Here is a 19,194-nt window from a genome sequence, read left to right as displayed (position 1 = left end):
ATTGCAAAATGTAATCCAATTGGCCGGAAGGTGACGATATCACTCCTTACCATCCATTTCATGCGCATTTTAACCCCTTTTGTAACGCACTTGCGTGAAGTTTTGAATTTTTGGAAAGTCGGTGAGTTTGTTTGTTTCCTTCCTCGTCCTACAACATAACGCACCCCCCCCCCCCCCCCAAATATTTTGATGCGTCGGAGTGGTTTGTACGGCGGCAACGGGGGCCAGTGGAAGCTGCCGGTGAAGCTGTGGATTGAATTCCTGGACGGGATTAACGCAACGGTTCGTCAGGACGGAGCGAACGTAAAAAGAATTTCAACTGCTTTTGTACGGCTCACGTTCCAAGCCCCGGCTCCGCTAAAGGAAAACTCCCGATCCAGATAACCGATGCCAAACCTCCCAGTAATGTGCCATTAAAACTCATCCGTGGAAAATGAGAGATAAGCCCCTCAGAAACTAGAACGTTATAATTTATCACTTCAATTTTGGATTCAGCATTAAAATGACTCCTAGCTACTAGAGTCCCTTTATACTGAGAGTCAAGACAATGTGAATCCATTTCTGATTGGTTCCCGTATTTTAGGCCTTCACAGTGTCACGAACGGGAATAAAGATTACATTTTCACCGATTGCAAAGATTATAATCTGGAATGGACCGGGGAATTACGGGTTCGGCAAGGAACAAACGGAATGAGAGAAGGAACAGAGAAAGGAATTTGAGAATGGGCCGATCAAAGATGACAAAAAACGTTCTATTTCTGTGATCTTTATTCCCGTTTGTGACTCGATGAGGGGGTGTTGTCTCGACTCTCAGTATAAAGGGACTCTACTAGCTACTAGACTCTAATGACCATTGCTCCAAAATTGTGCCCCCAGGCAAAATTTGGAGGCAAAAGTGCTATCTATTTTTGAAACTTTGGGAGACTGTAGCTTCTTGGGGTTCAACTTTAAGACCCATATTTCAGAAAAAAGTCTCATTTTTACCTGCGCCATACCTGAAGTCCAATAGATCAAATTTGGGACACCCTGTCACATAGGTAATCGAATGTAACCGAGAGTCGCAAGTGTGTATAATATGTCAAAACGTGTGTGTAAAATATGTGCATGTTTTACAGATCATAAAGGAATAAATCAATTAATATAATTTAAAAGAATGTAAAAATCAGAATTTTTAATCCGAAAAACAGTATAGATATTACTTTCTCTATAAATCTTTGTTTGTACAGAAGTTCAAAATGCACAATATGAAGCTTGGAAAAAAATCAAGTACCTATCAATTGAATTCGCAACTTTAATTAAATATCGTGTAGATATTATTTCCTTTTAACAAACCTTTTAACAAATCAAACTTCACACATATTTCATTTATTGTTCAATACTTTTGAAGAAGCTCTCTTACTAGGGTATTCCCACTATTTCGAATTTTCGAAACGTTCCGGGGTTTTCTTTTGATTCGCACCCCCTTTCGCAGCTTCTCCCCAAATTCAGTTGTTATTTTACCACTAGGGTAGTATCAATCATATAAAATACTCAGTGGCGTGGCGTGAATTGCGATACATCGATTATTATGTCATTTAAACCTGTGGAAAAGGATCGATAAACAGGGTGTTCGCAGCGAATATCTTAATAATTGATTCTTTACCATAGGTTTAAATGGCATAACAATCGATGTATCGCAATTCACGCCACGCCACTGAAAATACTTCAGATCATCTGTCTTGTTCTGATTGTCGACGAGGTACTTAATTATGCACTAACTCTACTTTTACGTTTTTAAGGGGAGTCTCCTTGACTTGTCCCTGGCACTACGATCCCATGTTCATCCTTCTATTCAGTATGTTGTAATTGTTTTAATCTAATACCGGTAGAGAAGACGTTTCCACTAAGCGTGGCAACATGGTCGGGGGAAGTACCTCACGTAGCTTCCTGCTCATAGCTCATCTTCCAACCTACCAACGGCCGTGGTCGATGGACGATTATCCCCTTTAAAATCACCGCTTGCTTTCTATTGGAATTGGAAGGAGAAGAGCTGCAGGAATGGTTGAAAAAAAAAGGCGGAAGAACGCAGTGTTTCGTTCCTGACCACTGCCCTCATGAGTCACTCACTGCAAGTCCATACAGAATCCTCGGACCTCGTATATTTCTCGACCGGTCACTCGCGAGTGTCTTTCGTGTGGAAGGTCAAAGTAATACTGCCATGCTCAGGAAACACGCATTATGAGCCTTCAGGCGTTGCCAAATTTCCCCTGGCAAATCGCTAATTTTCAGGAAAATTTTTGAATATTTGTCTACGAATTTCTTAGATAATTTTGTGTGTAATTTGACCCAAAACTTCTGAAAATTTGAAGGAAAAATATTCATAATTTTACTATAAAATGAACATTTTATCGAAGGAACTTTGGCAGCCCTTGAATGTTAATACGGCGCTCTTCCTTAGCACGGCAGAATACTGGGTCTGATTCGGAGTTTAACATTCTAATTTTTAGAATTTCTATGGCGATTTTCCACGTTCTTGTTCATTAATTTATTAAGTAGTAAGACTCATCCGTCCATTTTCCAAAGATTGAGGTACTCTTTTACAGGGCCGGATTCACCTATTTGCCACCCATGGCCATGGGCCGCCTATATTTTGCCGCCCCCTTCTCATTCGTCTTGAAACTCGATAAAAACCATCAAATGAACGTGCCAGCGGGGGAGGGGTGCATAAGACGCAATTACTCGCGTTGAACACATTTTTTGGGAAAGCCCTGTCAACACCACTAGCCAAAGTTCACGAAACTTGCGCGAAAGTTAAGTTCCGTAAACCTATCTCTGTGTGGACAAGGCCTTCCATTCATAAGAAATGAACGAAAAAATTATGAAAGAACAAACATAAATGTGGTTCAATGATTTTAACTTCCGCCGCTGCGGAACTGCGCCGTCTTGTAGGCGCTATGCGTTTGACGCCGACCGCACTGTGCTTGACGCAATGCGTGAAGTATTCATGCATTCTTGTAGGCGCTATCAGTTTGCTGACCGCAATGACCACACTGTGTTTGATGCAATGCGTGAAGTATTCGTGCAGTCTTGTAGGCGCTAATGTGTGTTACATACATGCCGATCGCCGCGCCGAGGGCTTCTCCTTTTCATCTCAAGTCCTCGTTATCATTTCTCTCTCAGTCGCGCCGTTCTAGACCAAATTGCGTGTTCGGTTTCTCTCGTAACTCGACTTATTGAGGGTGCTGTCTCTTGTATCTCTAAGAGACGACAAAATTAGAAATTACTATACTCTCAGGAAATGAGAGATTTTGTCGCCTTTTCTCGTTTGTAATTTTATTTTTATAAATCCGATTTTTTTTTTTATACCTACTTTTTCAAAAATTGCAAATTTTTGCCGCCCCTTAGATTTGCCGCCATAGGCCACGGCCCATGTGGTCACCCCCTTAATCCGGCTCTGCTCTTTTATAAGCACCACACAACAGATGTATTCTAAACAGAAAGATTGATTTTTCTATTCAAATGCTCAGAAATTGTTGTTACAGTCGATTTTCTCGATAAAGAAGGTGAGGGCGATGAGAGGCGACACATTTAATTTGAAATTGTTAATTCGCGTCTATTCTGCAAGTAGAATTAATCAAGCTTGCAAAGCTCCCATCGTGGGTGATAAAATGGAGTACTTCACACCACTGGTGAACTTCCCTATGAACTCTTTATTGTATGACGCGCTCAAAAATTCACGGCGGCTACTGAGGACAGAATTTCATTGTTTTCGTAGAGTAGAAGCTCTTTACTGCCACGCGAAGCGAGGACAAAAAGCTCTTGAGAGCTTTTGCGTGGGCATGAACCTGTCACCGCCTTTTGAGGGAGTCCGCAAGCGCGGCATTTTGTCGCACTCCGTGGCGCTTCAGTCTGCGACTGAAGAGCAACGACCTCTCTTCAAACCTTACCAACACTCCCCCTCCTCCCCCTTGAACTCGCATGTAGGCATTCGGTTTCTGCCTGCACTTTGTGATCATATTCTTCCATCAAATAACCAGGCCCGCCACACCTCATTTCAGGCTCTGATATCAGTTTTAAGGTCCGGGCCCTATGATTGCCACTAACCCCCAGAGGCGGATCCAGCAATTTGGCAACATCGAATCTCCTCCATTTAAACCTATGTTGAATAATCGATTCTTGTCGGAGCACCTGGCCCCTCCAAGAATCGATATATTTTCATAGGTTTAAATAGGGAAACAACAATGTTGCCAATTTGCTGGATCCGCCAATGCTAAACCCCCCCCCCCCCCCCGCCATGCTGTCCCCTTATCTCTAGAAAAATAATTTGTAATATCATGAAAATTAATATGTCAGATTCCTCGTTAAAAACCACCGGGCATCCATGTATCATTGTATCATCTATCAGAATCGCTCGAAAGGACGCATAACTACTGACTCCGGAAGCTCGACGAGAGCGGTCACACTGTGCGCCCGAAAAAGTGGATCCGGGGAGGAATCACGCTTTACTAGAGCTCCACATTCGCACGAATCTCGAATGCTCGAGTGTCAATTTTTTATCGTCAACGTTCAGTTAAAGCTAAGCATTTTCTTCAGGAAAAAAGGTCGATCTTCATAAATCCGAACGATCTTCCAAAAGTTCGCATAATGGAGACGACCCACTCGTTGTTTCTGAGTATGCCCTTCTCTGTAGAATGAAAAGGAAGATTTTTGTGCGAAGCTCGGCATGGGTGGCTTTAATTACCAACCAGGAAGATTCCACCCACTAGAAATGGGCCCGAGTTACGCCTCCGGCGGATCGGCGCCCCTTAAGTACCCATTGTTGGGCGTCACAGAACCCAAGGGATGAGCGTGTGTGTTTGTTTGCGTTTGTCTTTTTCGCCTTTCCATTCTTGTTAGCCGTCATCGTCATCCTCACCGTGGCTGTTTGTCTGTTTCAGGGAGCCGGAGCTGGGCGCGTCATCTCTGACATGCACGAGGCTGGCCGAGCGGGAGCGCGATTGGAGTCAATTATCGCCGAGCGTCGGGCCCGATTCGGGGCCCGCGTTTAGTCCGCGGAAAGCGGAATGCCGTCGGCGGCCGGGGCCCCCGCAAGGCGCATGAGCAATTACCAGGCCCAGTGAACTGCACCCGGACCCGAGGCGAGGCGTCGTGCGTTTTGTCGCCAGAAGAGTGCCACCGCCGAAATGCTGCTCCTCTGCTGCAACAACCTCAGCCCCGGCACGCTGTGACTCTCGCGTCCCTCGTCTTGCTATGGAGCGATACCGAAGTGCCCCTCCTCACGTTTGAACCTCTGTGATTTCGCTCAAGTGTCGCTCGGAATGAACGCGGTTTCAACGGTGTGCATAGTGGGCTGAAAGCCTTTCAGCTTCGCGGTCGGCAATGTGCTAGTGTCACGGCGCGCGGTGTGGAACAAGTTGCGGGAGTGATGCAGCGTGGTCTAGATGCCATTGCAGCGCGGCGTGATCGAGGATGTTGAAACATATGCTTTCGCCCAACGGCGGCAACGTGACGATGGAGCGGGGAGCCGGGGGGCCCGAGCGGGGCGGCTCCGGCGTCCTCGGCAACGGGGGCACCCTCTCGCCGTCGGCGACCCTCAACGGCGGGATCGGCCACCACATCGGCCACGGCCACCGCTACATGAACCAGAGTCATCCGCGCCTCAACCACTCGCACGGGCTCAATATCTCCACGCTCTCCACCTCCAAGCACTCCCTCGGGGGTAATTCCTCCTCGGTGAGCCCCCTGGGCATGACTCACGCCCCGAGCGTTCATTCCCACCACGGCCCGAAAATGGCCAACGGGGGCTTGAACATCTCCCGAACGCACGTCCCCGTCTCGCCGGTCTCGCCCGGGGCGCCGGCCACCCCGGCCCGGCGCCTCCCCGAGCGCGCCCAGAGCCTCAAGCAGGGCGACGGCGTGAAGGAGCAGCTCACGTCGCTCGGGCTCCTGTGTCTGACGTCGCTCATGGTGGCCATGCTGGCGCTGATATTCCTGCTCAAGATCTCGCCGGTCACCCCGGCCGACGTGAGGGACCTGATGAGGAACGAGCAGCTGACGGTCATCTCGCCCGACGAGTATATCACCGTCTACGAGGTGACGCTGGCCCTGTGCGCGCTCTCCTTATCGCTCAACCTGTGCTGTCTTCTAGTCTGTTCTGTCCAGTTTCTCTTCGCCGTCAAATTGGTTCGCACTTGGCCCAACGGTGAAAGGTAAGCCACGTTCTGTTTTTATTGCTAGGCTTAATGGCTTGTTGGGCGTGTAATTGATCCGCCTCGCACCAATTTCTCAGGGACGCGAGGAACTACGTGATGCGTGTTTAGATGACGATCCACCGGTTGTCAGGTTTCATTGATCATACGCACCGACAAGATCAGATTCTGCAGGGCCTTCAAATACTATAACTGAGAATGTTCAGGTATGCTGTTGAAGCCTGTTCATCCGCCCGGATTATCTAGGCCGCGTGTGAATCCCGCCTATCGCGAGAATTCAACTCCTCGTATGTGTCGATCTTTTCAATATATCGATTATGGAACTAGGAAAACATTTATCTCAATAGCTGCGTGTCCAAATGTTCGGTTTTTCTTTTCTTTTTTTTCGAAGAGAGAACAGGCTATCCTCCTTATTATTAAAACTTCACAAAATGTTTTACTCAATGAAACAAATTAGTAGAAAAAATCTAAGTATGATGTCGAATAATTATCCATTGAAAAGAAGTAGGTTTTGGTCGTAAGGTTTGAGTTTTGAGAAAAAAATCGATCACTTTATGTAAAAGTTAGTCCCTCGTACTTGGTGTCTGGACGTAGGTCGTGTAAAATATGTCTCGCGATTTATTTGTGTCACCTTAGCGGAACTAGAATAACCTTGACGATTTATGTTGTCACCGCACTTGACGTAGAACCCCTCACTTTGCAAGTTCTATCGCTTCTCAAAATGACGAGAAAATTACGGCTCCCCCAAATTTTAAACAGGATAATTTGCGGCCTTGCGTGTTGTTTTGATTGTTCGCCTCCTCGTGCAATACCGTAAGAAGATGAACATAGAATGGAGATGTTGCATGTGTGAGGAATTTGCGATTTGACAATTAATTCCTACGTAAAAGCTCGCGAGAAACACGATGGTGCCACTGGTTTTCTCTGAAATCAACTCCCAAGCTCATAAAAAACTCTTAAGTTGAGGCCTAAATGGAGGGGATATCCCACGCTATCCTGAGAGTCCACCTCTACATCAAGACAAACTCTCCATGCAAAGATAGGGAGCAAATACATTGATAGGGCTGCCACTTTATTTGGGAACTCCAAAACTGAAAACACGGCAACCCTGCTAATGTATTTGCTCCTTATATCTTTGCATGGAGAGTTTGTCTTGATGTAGAGGTGGACTCTCAGGATAGCGTAGGATATCCTCTCCATTTTGGCTTCAACTGAGAGCTTTTTTTGAGCTTGGAAGTTGATTCCAGAGAAAACTAGTGGCACCGTCGTGTTTCTCGCGAACTTTTGCATAAGAATCAACAGTCAAATCGAAAATTCCTCTCACATTCAACATCTCCATTGCGCAGACCTTAGCCTGCAAATTTTACGTCACATTTAATTCCTTTGATGGAAAATTTCATTTACATTCATGAACTCTCGTGCGATGTTTTTAATATTCCTACAAAATATTCTGTAAAAATGATATCAGTTAATGCTAGTTTAATCCATGAGGGCCCATTCATATAGCTCATTTGAATAGAAACGTCAAAAGGAAGAAAAAAAAAGGAAAATAAACTTCAAACGACTGTCATACTCAAAAACAAAAGAATATACATCGCAAGCTTTGTTATGAAGTCTTCACTTCTTCAGTCTTCAAACCGAATGTCGCTCATTACCTCCCACTTATCTCTCTGTGACGAAACGCTCGATAGACTCCCATCTATCCAAGCGGAACTGATTTGCCCGAGCCCTGTGATCAGCGCGTAAACATTATGGTTTAAATTCATTTATAATGTTTATATTACTTGCCGGCCCCTCCCGTCTGGGAATGGAGTCGATATTTGCTCGTTCGTCTATTGTCCCTGCTCGCTTTTTGCGAGTCCTGTCTTTGCCACTCTCTAATTGTTACGCTTGTCGCCGTGGATCGCCTCGTTCGCTGTGAAGTTATTACTTTTCTTTCTTTTTTTCATGCGCGTTTGTCACGAACAAAACCCTCCTCGCCGAAGATTGGGCTGTGGCATTGGGAAATGGTCGCCGATCGTTTTGATGAGGTTTAATTACGCGTTAAAACTGATGCTTGGCACCAACAATAAGTGCAGGTTCATTGCTCCGCTCCGTTGCGATGTTTGATTGTCGATACCGTATCAATGACCCAACTCGAGTCTTACGTACGTAGCAGGGCCGTATTCAAAGTCGCACCTTAAACAGCGCTTTTCCGTATGAGGTCCCGTATGCTTCAAATCCCGATTAAAGGAGGTTCACGCGGAGGTCCTTTACCAGAGAATCATAAAAAGGACAATTCAAGCGGGTCTCGAATAATTTTTAGCCTGCTAACGTCTTAATCAGATCTTTACATGTGATAATAACAATTTTCTCCTAAAATGAAATAAAATAAATGAATTGAAAAAAAGAAAAGAAAAGACAAAAAATGTGCAGATTTCAAGAAATACGCCGCGGAGAATACCTACTCCGATTTGCAAACCTAGCGACTAATTAAAAAATGAATCATCTACAGGGTGTCTAAAACTCCGGAAATAGTACTGATTTTTTAATGGCGGTCCGGAAGTACTGAAATAGTGCGGAAATTCCGCAGGAGGTCCGGAATCTTTCTAATTTTTTCGTCATTTTCGTCTCAATTTGAGCAAAATTCAAATCTTTGAAATTTTTTGAATTTTGTCAATAGGAGGTACTGACAAAGTACTGAATTTTTCTGTTGAGGAGGTACTGAATTTTTTGGGAATGTACTGAAAAAGAACTGTAAGAGTACTGATTTTTGGTCAGCCTGTTTTAGTAGACACCCTCATCTAGCTCTAGTCTGTCGTGCTAAGGAAAAACGCCGTAAGAGCCTTTAGACGTTGCCATTGCCAAAGTTCCTTTGATAAATCACAATTTTTCGGGAAAATTTCCAGAGAATTTTACTCGTATTTGATCTGAAGTGTCTCGATTAAAAAAAAAAAATTATTCCCAACTTTCTTTAAAAATCGTCTTTTCTGAAAGTAAATTTGGCAACATCTGAATATTTTTACGGCGTTTTTCCTTAGCACGGCAATAGTGGTCCCTGATGCAGCGAGCGCAGAATGCATTGTATGGACAGTGAATTTTTTGATTAGTTTGTCGCTTCTCCACGTAAGGCCCACAGAAAAGTTGCAGTGCTTTCGCCCCTAGCCAGAGTTGTTAAAAAAAATTTCATCGAATGAAATTTCGTGAAATTTCACAAGAAATTCAAATTTCTTTTTTCCCCATGAAATTTCTTAAATTTCATGAAATTTAAGATTCTCCATGAAATTTCCTGATGAAATTTCTTCTTATAATCTTTCACGAAATTTCTTAACTCTGCCCCTAGCTCTTTATCTGGATCTCTGTGTATTATTGGCAACGCCTCGACGCAAGCCGTGATCCAGGTTTTGTTTTCATTGCACCTACCTGTGCTATTCCCTCCTGTCTCACCTTTTCCATCCTTTCCCTTTCATCAAATTTGTGCCCTTATCCCGCACCGCAATGCATTCCTAGCCGCCCCCGCTCCTCTACACCACCTCCCCACAACCTTCAGTTTTTAAACTGTACTCCGAGGTGATGATCGAATTCCACCGATTGTCTCAGAAGGTGGATTTAATTTGTTCTGCGTAAAAAGGCCCTGTGCCCTGTGGTGTTGCCTGACCTCGACCGGTGGTATGTCAACTTGAGAGTGCATCCAACATTTTTTTGAGTTCGTCAGGACATTCGGCACACCAACGGCGCCTGCAAGTCATCCCCCCCCCCCTATGTCCAGCCCGTAGCACACATTCCTCAATTTTGTGTCAATTTTAAATGCTAGTCCATCGCACAGTGGACCGAGTCAATAGGAGAGATCGGACAAAATTTGGAACTTTCAAAAGCTTAAAACTCAAGCAAAATTCAACTCAAAAATTCAAGCAAAAATCCGTTTGAATCAAGAGTATTTTTCTTGTCAATTTTTTAAGAGTCCAGCTGGATCCAGTGTGGCGTCCATATTGGCAGGGAAGCACTGCTTCCTACACTTACAATGGTTGATTGAAAGGAAATTAATATTACAATTTTCTTGTTTGAAGAATAGCACAGATAAAAGAGTCGGGAGGAGTTTATGAAAAATTCAAACTTCAGTCATTTCGCCTCACGGCGCACTGACATCCCATGCGTTCAAGTCTCCGTAAAAAAGCGTTTAACTTCTCAATGTTTTAATTACTTTTAAACTTTTCGTGGCAAAGTGTTCAGCCTTTCCTCTCCCTGTAACATCCTATATAGGAAAAGTGAAAATTGAAAATAACTCAAGCACCAACACAGGTACTCTGAAGATTTTACTCCAGTTTTTTCACTCAGCGGGAATAAAGTGGTTAAAAACAGCGATTCTATAGATCTAAAATCGGACAAAAATTTACAGAAAACTTCTCCATATGCGGATCCGGACAATTCGAAAGCAGGGGGCAGAAGGGGGGGGGGGGGGTCCAGGGGCTCTCCCAGAAAATTTTCGAAAATTCAAAGCATCTAATGTACAGTTTGAGTCCTTTACGTCATGAATAATTACCAAATATTAGCAGCCTTCCTTCTTTCCTCCGTTCCTTCCTTCTCCCCTCCCTCCTTCCTCCCTTCTTTCTTTCTCCCATTTTAATTTCTCCTTTTTTACGCCCCCTACGCCCCTCCGCCTATAAACTTTGGCATGTAGACGAGTCATTTTCAAAGGGAAACATATCATGCACCAACTTAGCAACACTTTTTGGCTCTCAGGATACTATGCATTTCCTCTCCTAATTCATCTGCTCGGTAGAATTTTCTCTCGGGTTTTGGAGCGTGCATTATCTAATTTACATTATTTCTTCCCAAGAAAGGCATAATTCCGGCTCAATACTTATACACCATTTCTCCAGTCGGTCAAAAGCTCTCTCCCGCGGGATCGTCGCTCCGGTATGGAACTCCCATTGTTTCCAGCCAAGGCTGCCAGATTGTGCGACCGAGCCCATTGAGTTAAAACTGTTTCAACTGCTAGATGCGGGGCGGTTTTCTCCTAGCCTGGACACTTAGGCAACCCCGCCTTAGACCATAGGCATGCAAAGGGCAGGGAGTCGAGTCAAGCTCATATCAAGCCGGTAACGAGTGGGCTTCAATGGCGTGGCGCACTTTGGAATATATCGATTAATATGCCATCTAAGTCTATGGAATTGGATCGATGAAAAAGGTGTTGGCAACGAACACCTTATAAATCGATTCTTTACCGTGGCTTCCAATGGAGAAATCGATAATCGATCATTCACGCCTCGCCACTGGTGGGCTTGAGTTTTATATATACAGCATGCGGCGCTTGGCGCAGGGACAGGAGATGTGTTCGCATCCGTTGTTGGCAGATTAGCTGATCGATAATTTAAATGTCCTATTGAACGCCAGAGGGTCGTAACTACGGTTTTTCATTTCGACGCTTCAAAGGAAACCGTTATTTTCCACGTTTGACGGCCGATGTATATTGCCGTGCTGAGGAAAAACGCCGTATGAACCTCCAGGCGTTGCCAAATTTCTTTTCATAAAACTCGAACTTCCCAGTAAATTTATGCATATTTTTCTTCTAATTTTTCAGATAATTATCTTCGCAATTTTACCTGAAGTTCCTGCAAATTTCAAGGAAACATATTCATGACTTTCCTCAAAAATAATCATTTAATCGGAGGACATTTGGCAACTCTCAAATGTTCACATGGCGTTTTTCCTTAGCACGGCAATACATATAGCTTGTGCGCGTTGAAATTGAATGTCACGTGTGTCGGTCGGGGTTTTCAAAAATGTTGAGTGGGTGGAAAGTATGTAACAAGCGTGAACAAATTAATGTGATCCATGGCAACGCTTTCAAAACCAAAATGGACGTGCAAGGTTTTACCTATAAAGTTTTTCCAACTAATAAAATTAAGGATGTCCGAAAAACATTTCCAAGATTTATCAGAAGGATTACAGCGGAAAAGTTTTGAAGAATTGAGTGGCTTGGAGGACAAGGCGCCATAAGTACAGTTTCTGCGATTTCGAGAGATGCGTGTTTGAAGTTTCGAAATTATATGGATCCTTATGGTGGAATGAAAGTTCAAACTGACTTTTTGATGCTTAAAAATTGGAATTTGGGAGCGAATTTTAAAAGAATATGCATGAAGACTATAGTTTTACTTGAAATCATTAATAGCTCAATTTCTTCAAAAACTGCACTTCTGCGCCTTTACCTCCAAGCCTCTCAGTTGTTTTATGCCTGCGTCGAAGAGGCCAAATCCTTGATCTTATATAATCAGTCGTTAAGTGGTCATAACTTTTTTACCGTTAAAGAAGTTTGACTTTTTTTGGAATCGTTGACCATCGATAGAAAATCCTTGCAATACCTTCTGAGTGAACTGAGATGTTCAAAGTAGGAGGTCGGAAGGAAATCCCACATCGTTAAAATTGAAACGATTTTCTCAACATTTGGTTACTTGACTGTGAAGGCTGGTTTGTGCACTTTTCGACCGAATTAAGGTATTTAATAGGATATCGATCGCTTGCCCTCATATTGATGTATTGCTCTAGATTTTAGTTTTGTTTTTATCGCTCGCATATAGATTAATACGCAGTTTTTCTTCTTTTTCAGGAGTAACATTTTTCTGCAGAAGTCTTCGATAACGAGGGTGTGCGCAATCGGAGGTTTCTTCATTTCGATTCCGGTTTTTCTGACAGGTCAGTAAATTTTAAGTCTCCCTGCTCAGCTTGAATTACATTTAGATCGAGTGTAGAAGAGAGAAACCCAGTAACTTTCCTATGTTCTAACTTACTTTCATCACATGTGAGAAATTCATTTTTGAAAATCCTCAAACTAGTCCACAGTATAGTGCAATGCCTCATTTCATTCCCTCCTTTTAACGATTCACAAATAAGATTCTGTCTTACGCGAGAGAGAATTAACAGGATCCTCATCTTAGTACTCTTGCATCAATTTAATAACTTTCCGACGTCGCACAGTGGATCGAGTCAATAGGAGAGGCTGGACATAATTTGGAAACTTTCAAAGCTGATAACTCCGTTTATACACAATTTTGAGGTTCTAAAAGTGGTTCCATTGGTTTCCTCGTAAAATTTTCCTTCAGAGGCACTCTTTAAAATTTCAAATGTGACGAAGTAAACATCAAAATTCGCGGTTTTAGTCAAATATTTCATGTCTGACGTCTCTAATTGACTCGATCCACTGTGCATCGTGTATACGTTCCTTCGTTTTCGGGTCATTTAGTTCAAATTATGACTAAGCTTTTCTTTGAGGATGCCTGTTGCGCAAATTTTCCAGCGATCCTATTCCAACTTGACTTGAAAACTCAATGACGGATTTGATGACGAGACAGGACAGGAGACGAGCACGGTGTGACAGTGACATCATCGGACGAGCGCGCGCAAGTGAGTCACGAACTGCGTGACGCTACGCTAGCGCGAGCGCACGCTTGTTCTCGCTCGCGCCAATTCACTCCACCTGCATCGTCCCAACTCCGAGTGCGTTTTTCACCCACTTTCAATTATCACTGATAGTCTCCACGTTAGCAGAGTAAACTGATATTTTATTTGCTAAAATATTCCTATTTCGGTGCAAGATGAAATATAAAGAATTAATAAATAAAAAAATCGATATGAAGGAACTACATCTCTTAGGAGCATCATATTTTCAAGTATATTTCACTGATTAAAAAACTCCGGCCGAGGAAGCCGCAATTACGGGCTATATAGACATACCGTCCGTTACGGACTCAAAGGCCGAAAATTCCGGCTGCTGGAGGCGTAGCTTCGATTGCTCCGGGTTCAGAGGCCGAAGCTACGGCTCCAGCAGCCGGAATTTTCGGCCTTTGAGCCCGGAACGGACGGTATGTCTATATAGCCCGTAATTGCGGCTCCCACGGCCGGAGTTTTTTTTCCAGTGTTTTTTAAATATTTATTCATTCACGTTCTGAAGGAAACTATAGTTTCTGGGATCTCAACTTTTTGGCACGTCTGTCTACGTAATCATTTCTTAATGAAAATGAGACCGCATTGATTCAATGTATAGTTTAAGCTAACAATAATTTTATTTCTCATATTATCTTTATCGATAACATCGTGTAGCGCCTTCAAAATCGAAAGTCTGCCATTTCAACACCTGAGTAGCTCTCGTTGTTTCCCGTACGTTTTAATTTGCGAAGGTACTTCTCTCGCTGATTGAAACGCGTTGTTATGAAGTGTCAATAGTTTGGATGCTAATTTCTGTGTATTGTTTCATTTCTTAACTCCTTTCCACTTCCTTCTCTAAGATGTCTTTTTTGTTTTTTGCTGCAGGGATCATCTTGTACACGCTCATTCAGTTTCATTCGACCCCGGCCATCATCACGAGTGCTCTCATTGGGCTGGGCATCGTCTTTTGCGGCTGCGCCATGGTACACAACGTCTTTATATGGCAGAAGGTGAGGTCAGCAGAGTCAACTGTCCATTCAGAAATATTATAATGTCGAGACTCTACCAACGACATTAAAGTAGGCGAATTTGATCGACAAATACTCTCAATTATTCACGATAAAAAAATTAAAGTATCGCACCGAAGGGAATCTAAAAAATACAATTTTTTCTTTTATCACGCTACGTTGATGTCTAATTTTTCCCAGTGTACCTACCTCAGTTTGTAACTTTGAATTGAAGAGAGCACAACTATGGGGAGCAAAAAAGTGAAGATAAAAAAAAACATTGCATGTTAGGCTGATGGACTTCGGGTTTCAGCAAAATCACTGATAACTGACCTTTTTCTTTTCTCTTGTGCAGGAAAAGACGAATGCTGTAAAGGAGTTGACTGCAGAAAAAATAGCCAGTCAGCGAGGAATTAGTGTGATATCATCAGCCAAGTTGCGACCTTTACCCAATGCGACTTTGGATCTGAGTTCTGTCACCACTACACCCCATGAACTCTCCACTCTAGTCTAAGTCTGTTGCTCCCAGGAACCTAGCTCTCTAGTGCTAGAATAACTAAGATTTCTTTTAGGAGAAAGAAAGGAACATTCCTGTCTGTATATATGCCGAGTTTGGCCCTTGAATTTTTATCATTCAAGAAGGTAGAAGAGAGTGTCAGAAAACAACCTTATTTAGAATATATCTCACTGGGACTTATTTGATAGTCTCTAGAGTGGGTAGGTTCTCAGGCACTTAAAGTGCCACCTAGCCTCTTTCAGATAAAAAGCTATTGTAGGTACCTGATTTTTCTTTCCGTATGGTGGATCTACCGTCAGTTAGCTGTTGGTGTCAAACTAGTGTTCAATTAATTGCAACAATTAAATTTTAAAATTTTAAAAAACAATTTTTTTTAAAAAAAAAACAAAAAAATTTAGAAAGTACTATTTTTATTCTCAAAAAACAAAGGCAGGCATAGCCATGAAATTCATAAACATTTGCACAGTTAATAGCTCTGGCTTATCATCTGTATTTTATTTTTTGTTTGTTTTTATCAATTATAAACAACATTTGCTGAAGTGTTTAATCTAACTGGTACAATGAATTGCACGCTATATTTCGACCCTGAGAGCAATTGACTATTGCAGTTGAATCCCCTGAAAACTATGAGATGTTTTAGGTATGAGTAGGTAAACAATTTCAAAAGGCTTTTGTTCAACTGCATCTCCAAGTTGGAAAGGCATAACTAAAAATTTCCTTAAGAATTTAAGTACAACAAGATCTCCAGAAATACTTACTTTTTTCATTATTGTACATTTTAAATTTTAAGTGCCTTCTATAAAGTGAAATGTTGCACTTTTCACAGAGTTAGGATACTTTTTCTTCTGAAGAACTTAGATGTACAGTCCTCAAGTATTTTCAATCTTTTTTATGAGTTATTTGATTTTTACTCAAAAAAGAGAAGATAAACTTTTATGTTCACTTTTATAGGTTGCTCGAAATCTATTGAAAAGAAATTTAAAGTTAGTTTTCTGGAATTATTCAAGAACTATTATCCACATCATTTGTAGCGGAAAAGAAATCACTATTTATTTTATTTTAAAGTTAAAAACCTTTTGAAGACTGATAAGTACATCCTGTTGTTTTATCTTGATCACTGTAAATTGAGTGATAATACAGGCATGAGATATTTTCATATATTTTTCAAGTTCAAATTTTCTGAAGCAACCCAAAAAAATTGTCTGTCACTGACATATCTACAAACCTCATACTTAACTTAAAAATTTACCCTAGGAATCCTTGTTCTCGCCTCTAGTGCCTTTTAGGTGTTGTAAGTAAGTGTAATTTACTTGTAAAAATTATACATTTGTAAATATAGATATACATACTGTTTGTTATAAAATTTCGATTACTTTTACAAAATATTTTCAATATAAGATGTTTTAAACTACCGAACCTTATTGAATTTTGGATTATTTGTGGGAGTTAAAGATTCCCTTCCCTCCTCCTAAATCTAGACTATTTTTATTTGAGGGAAAAACTTTCTAGGTACATCAATTTTTTCTTTGATTCTGCAGTTTAATACCAAAACTAGAAAAAAAATTAGGATGTTATGAGTTATCTAGCACCTTACATTTTTAGGGAGTAAAACAGAACCCATCAATTTGTTTTTACAAAAATATAACACAGTGTATAATAAACACTGATACTCATTGGCGTGCATTGTGACTCAAATTCTAATTTTTGGTTTCTCTGGCCTTTATTTCCCCTCAGAATAGGATGAATAACCTAGCATTATTCTATCAGTTGGACAAAGACAAAGTTTAACAGTAATGCACCAGTTGCATTAAGTTTCATCCGAGGTAAAATAGGTCTGAAATTTTATTCCGACATGAGACTTAATGTTGAAGACAAATTTTAAGGACTGTTTTCATGTTCAACATATATTTTCCCCAACTTCGGATTCAAAACCTCTCCTTATTAATATTTCTCAAATTTGACTCGGTGCGTTCCTATTAAACTCTGTTCATATGAGTTTTTTTTTCAGTGCAATTGGGAATAGATGCTCTCACAAGTCACAATTCCCGCATGAATTAAACAGCATTTGACAGGGTTTATGAATGAATCTTTAAGATAAAAACACACCAACTCTGGAATTTAAAAATGCCCATATTCCATGAGATATGCCAGACTTCCATAGGAGCCATTAGAGATGACGCACCTATGTCACCTAAGCCCTTTATGTGCTCCAAAGTAATTGTCCTCTGGCTTTTTCTTCGACCAAATTCCTTTCAAACTGCGCTGTTTTTGTATCTTATGAACATTTTCATCTTTCTGAGTTGGTGTTGTTTCATTCTCTTTAATTCAAACTATCCAAAGGAAATTTGAAACATTACAGATTTTAAGGGTATAAAAAAAAATGAGACCCCATACCCTGAAAAGAGTTTAAATTAGTGTTACAAGATTAAAAATAAAGTTCAAACATTCCTTTCATCTAGATCTTGGAGGATCCCTCTTTTAAAAATAAGAAATTCTTCAATGTTTCAAAAAAAGAGAGTGACATTACTGAAAAATTAAGGTTTTGATTGTTTTAAGTACAGAGATTCTCTCAGCCTTAGATATTTTGTAAAAAATTGAGGATTTGAACTGAATTTTCAGTCCCTGAACACAGTTTTGAACTCTCTTTTTTTTTGTGTAAGTACGTGTGTGGTGTACACATAGTTTCAAATATGTGGGTTTGCAGGTGTAAGCCCTCAATGTGATATATTTTCAACACTAGTTTAATTAGGTAAGTTCTCAACCTCTACATGTTCTGCCACTATTATTTGGTCTTTAATGCAGTTACCATAGGAACCCATAGCCGAGTGAGAAGAATAATTTTTCTTTGCTTTTGCTACAGAATCTCATGGTCAGCTGTGTCTGAAAATGGCTGAAATAGCAGCTGTTTGAAAAGTGCGTCAAAAATGGAGACTTCAAGTAAAATCTTATTGCTGTACAATTTACTGCAGTCCCAAAACACTGAAAGAGCCTTTAAAAAAAATAATGCCTCAAGCAAGATTTTACACTTTTACAAACTTCTAAATTGTCTCTCATCTAGAACGAACACAGAATCTATCAAAAAAGCTACCTTAAAGAGGCTGAGGGTTCTTAAAAAAGAGATGATGTTTTGTGTATCAGAGAGATTGAATATTGTAAGTAAAAGAGTGCATGGCTACTTTGTGCAGCAAAAGGAGGAGAAGAACACACTTGTGAAATTTTCAATCATACTGGATAGATTGCTAGTCGGTGTTTTGGAAAACAATGAAAAAGTGTTGTGTGGTAACAAGGAGGTCTGGTGTATTCACAAGCATATCAAAAATGTCATGGTGCATTGCAAAGACATTTTATTTTGTAACTCGATGACCAGAAGTACAGTTATCGATGTTGTGATGAAAGATGACCTGACATGGTGGAGGTTTATCATTCTCACAGCTCTTTTTCTAAGCCAGATTGACTGTGGCGAGATGCATGAATGTAACTTGGAAGAATATGCAAAGAAAGTTGTCAAATATTTGGATACGCAAAACGGATGGGTAAGTTAGCTACAAATGTTGTTCCAACACCTTGACTGGTAATCTAATTTTAAAGCAGGGTAACCTATCAAGCTATTTTTGAATTTTTCTGAAGCGAAAGAACGATTTAATCAGACAGTATTAAAACTTAAAAAGTTCAAAAAATAAAAAATTGACTTGTTGAGGAAAGCTCTTCTTTTTTAAGAGGCTCTCTATAATCTGTGTGAAGATTATGCAAAGAGTCTTAAAATTGAATATGCTTTTTGAAATTAAAATCATTTCGTTAATTCATTCTGTTTAATAACTCAACTTATCAAAAATTACATCTGCTCATAACTTCAATATAATTTAAGCAGGATTTTCAAAATTGGACTAACTGAATTGATCATGAGCCACTTCAAAGTCCACACACTCCTTAGGAGCATTAAATAGCCTTTTCGACCTTTATCTGATACATTCTCTGCTGAGAAAGTAAATATTTTCTTCTTCTCTAAAAAACTTTTTGGACTTGTGAGGTCTTAAAGTCGATTCACACCATTGCTAGAAACAAATGGTTTTTAAATAAAGAG

General features: G+C 41.0%; 1 protein-coding gene across 1 annotated transcript in view; it reads left to right on the top strand.

Annotated features, from left to right (window-relative positions):
- The window catches only part of LOC109039710 (uncharacterized), an 89,246-nt gene extending 72,717 nt beyond the window's left edge, over nucleotides 1-16,529 (top strand). Inside the window, exons 2-5 of the mRNA XM_019055326.2 lie at nucleotides 4,917-6,188; nucleotides 12,775-12,860; nucleotides 14,475-14,599; nucleotides 14,952-16,529. Coding sequence (XP_018910871.1) covers nucleotides 5,449-6,188; nucleotides 12,775-12,860; nucleotides 14,475-14,599; nucleotides 14,952-15,110 — 1,110 coding nt within the window. The 5' untranslated portion in view covers nucleotides 4,917-5,448 and the 3' untranslated portion in view covers nucleotides 15,111-16,529. The remainder of the gene's footprint in view (nucleotides 1-4,916; nucleotides 6,189-12,774; nucleotides 12,861-14,474; nucleotides 14,600-14,951) is intronic.
- Nucleotides 16,530-19,194: the final 2,665 nt, after the last annotated feature.

The sequence above is a fragment of the Bemisia tabaci genome, chromosome 1 (assembly GCF_918797505.1).
Source record: "Bemisia tabaci chromosome 1, PGI_BMITA_v3".
Lineage (NCBI taxonomy): Eukaryota > Metazoa > Arthropoda > Insecta > Hemiptera > Aleyrodidae > Bemisia > Bemisia tabaci.
This window is presented reverse-complemented; position numbering and strand designations above follow the sequence as displayed.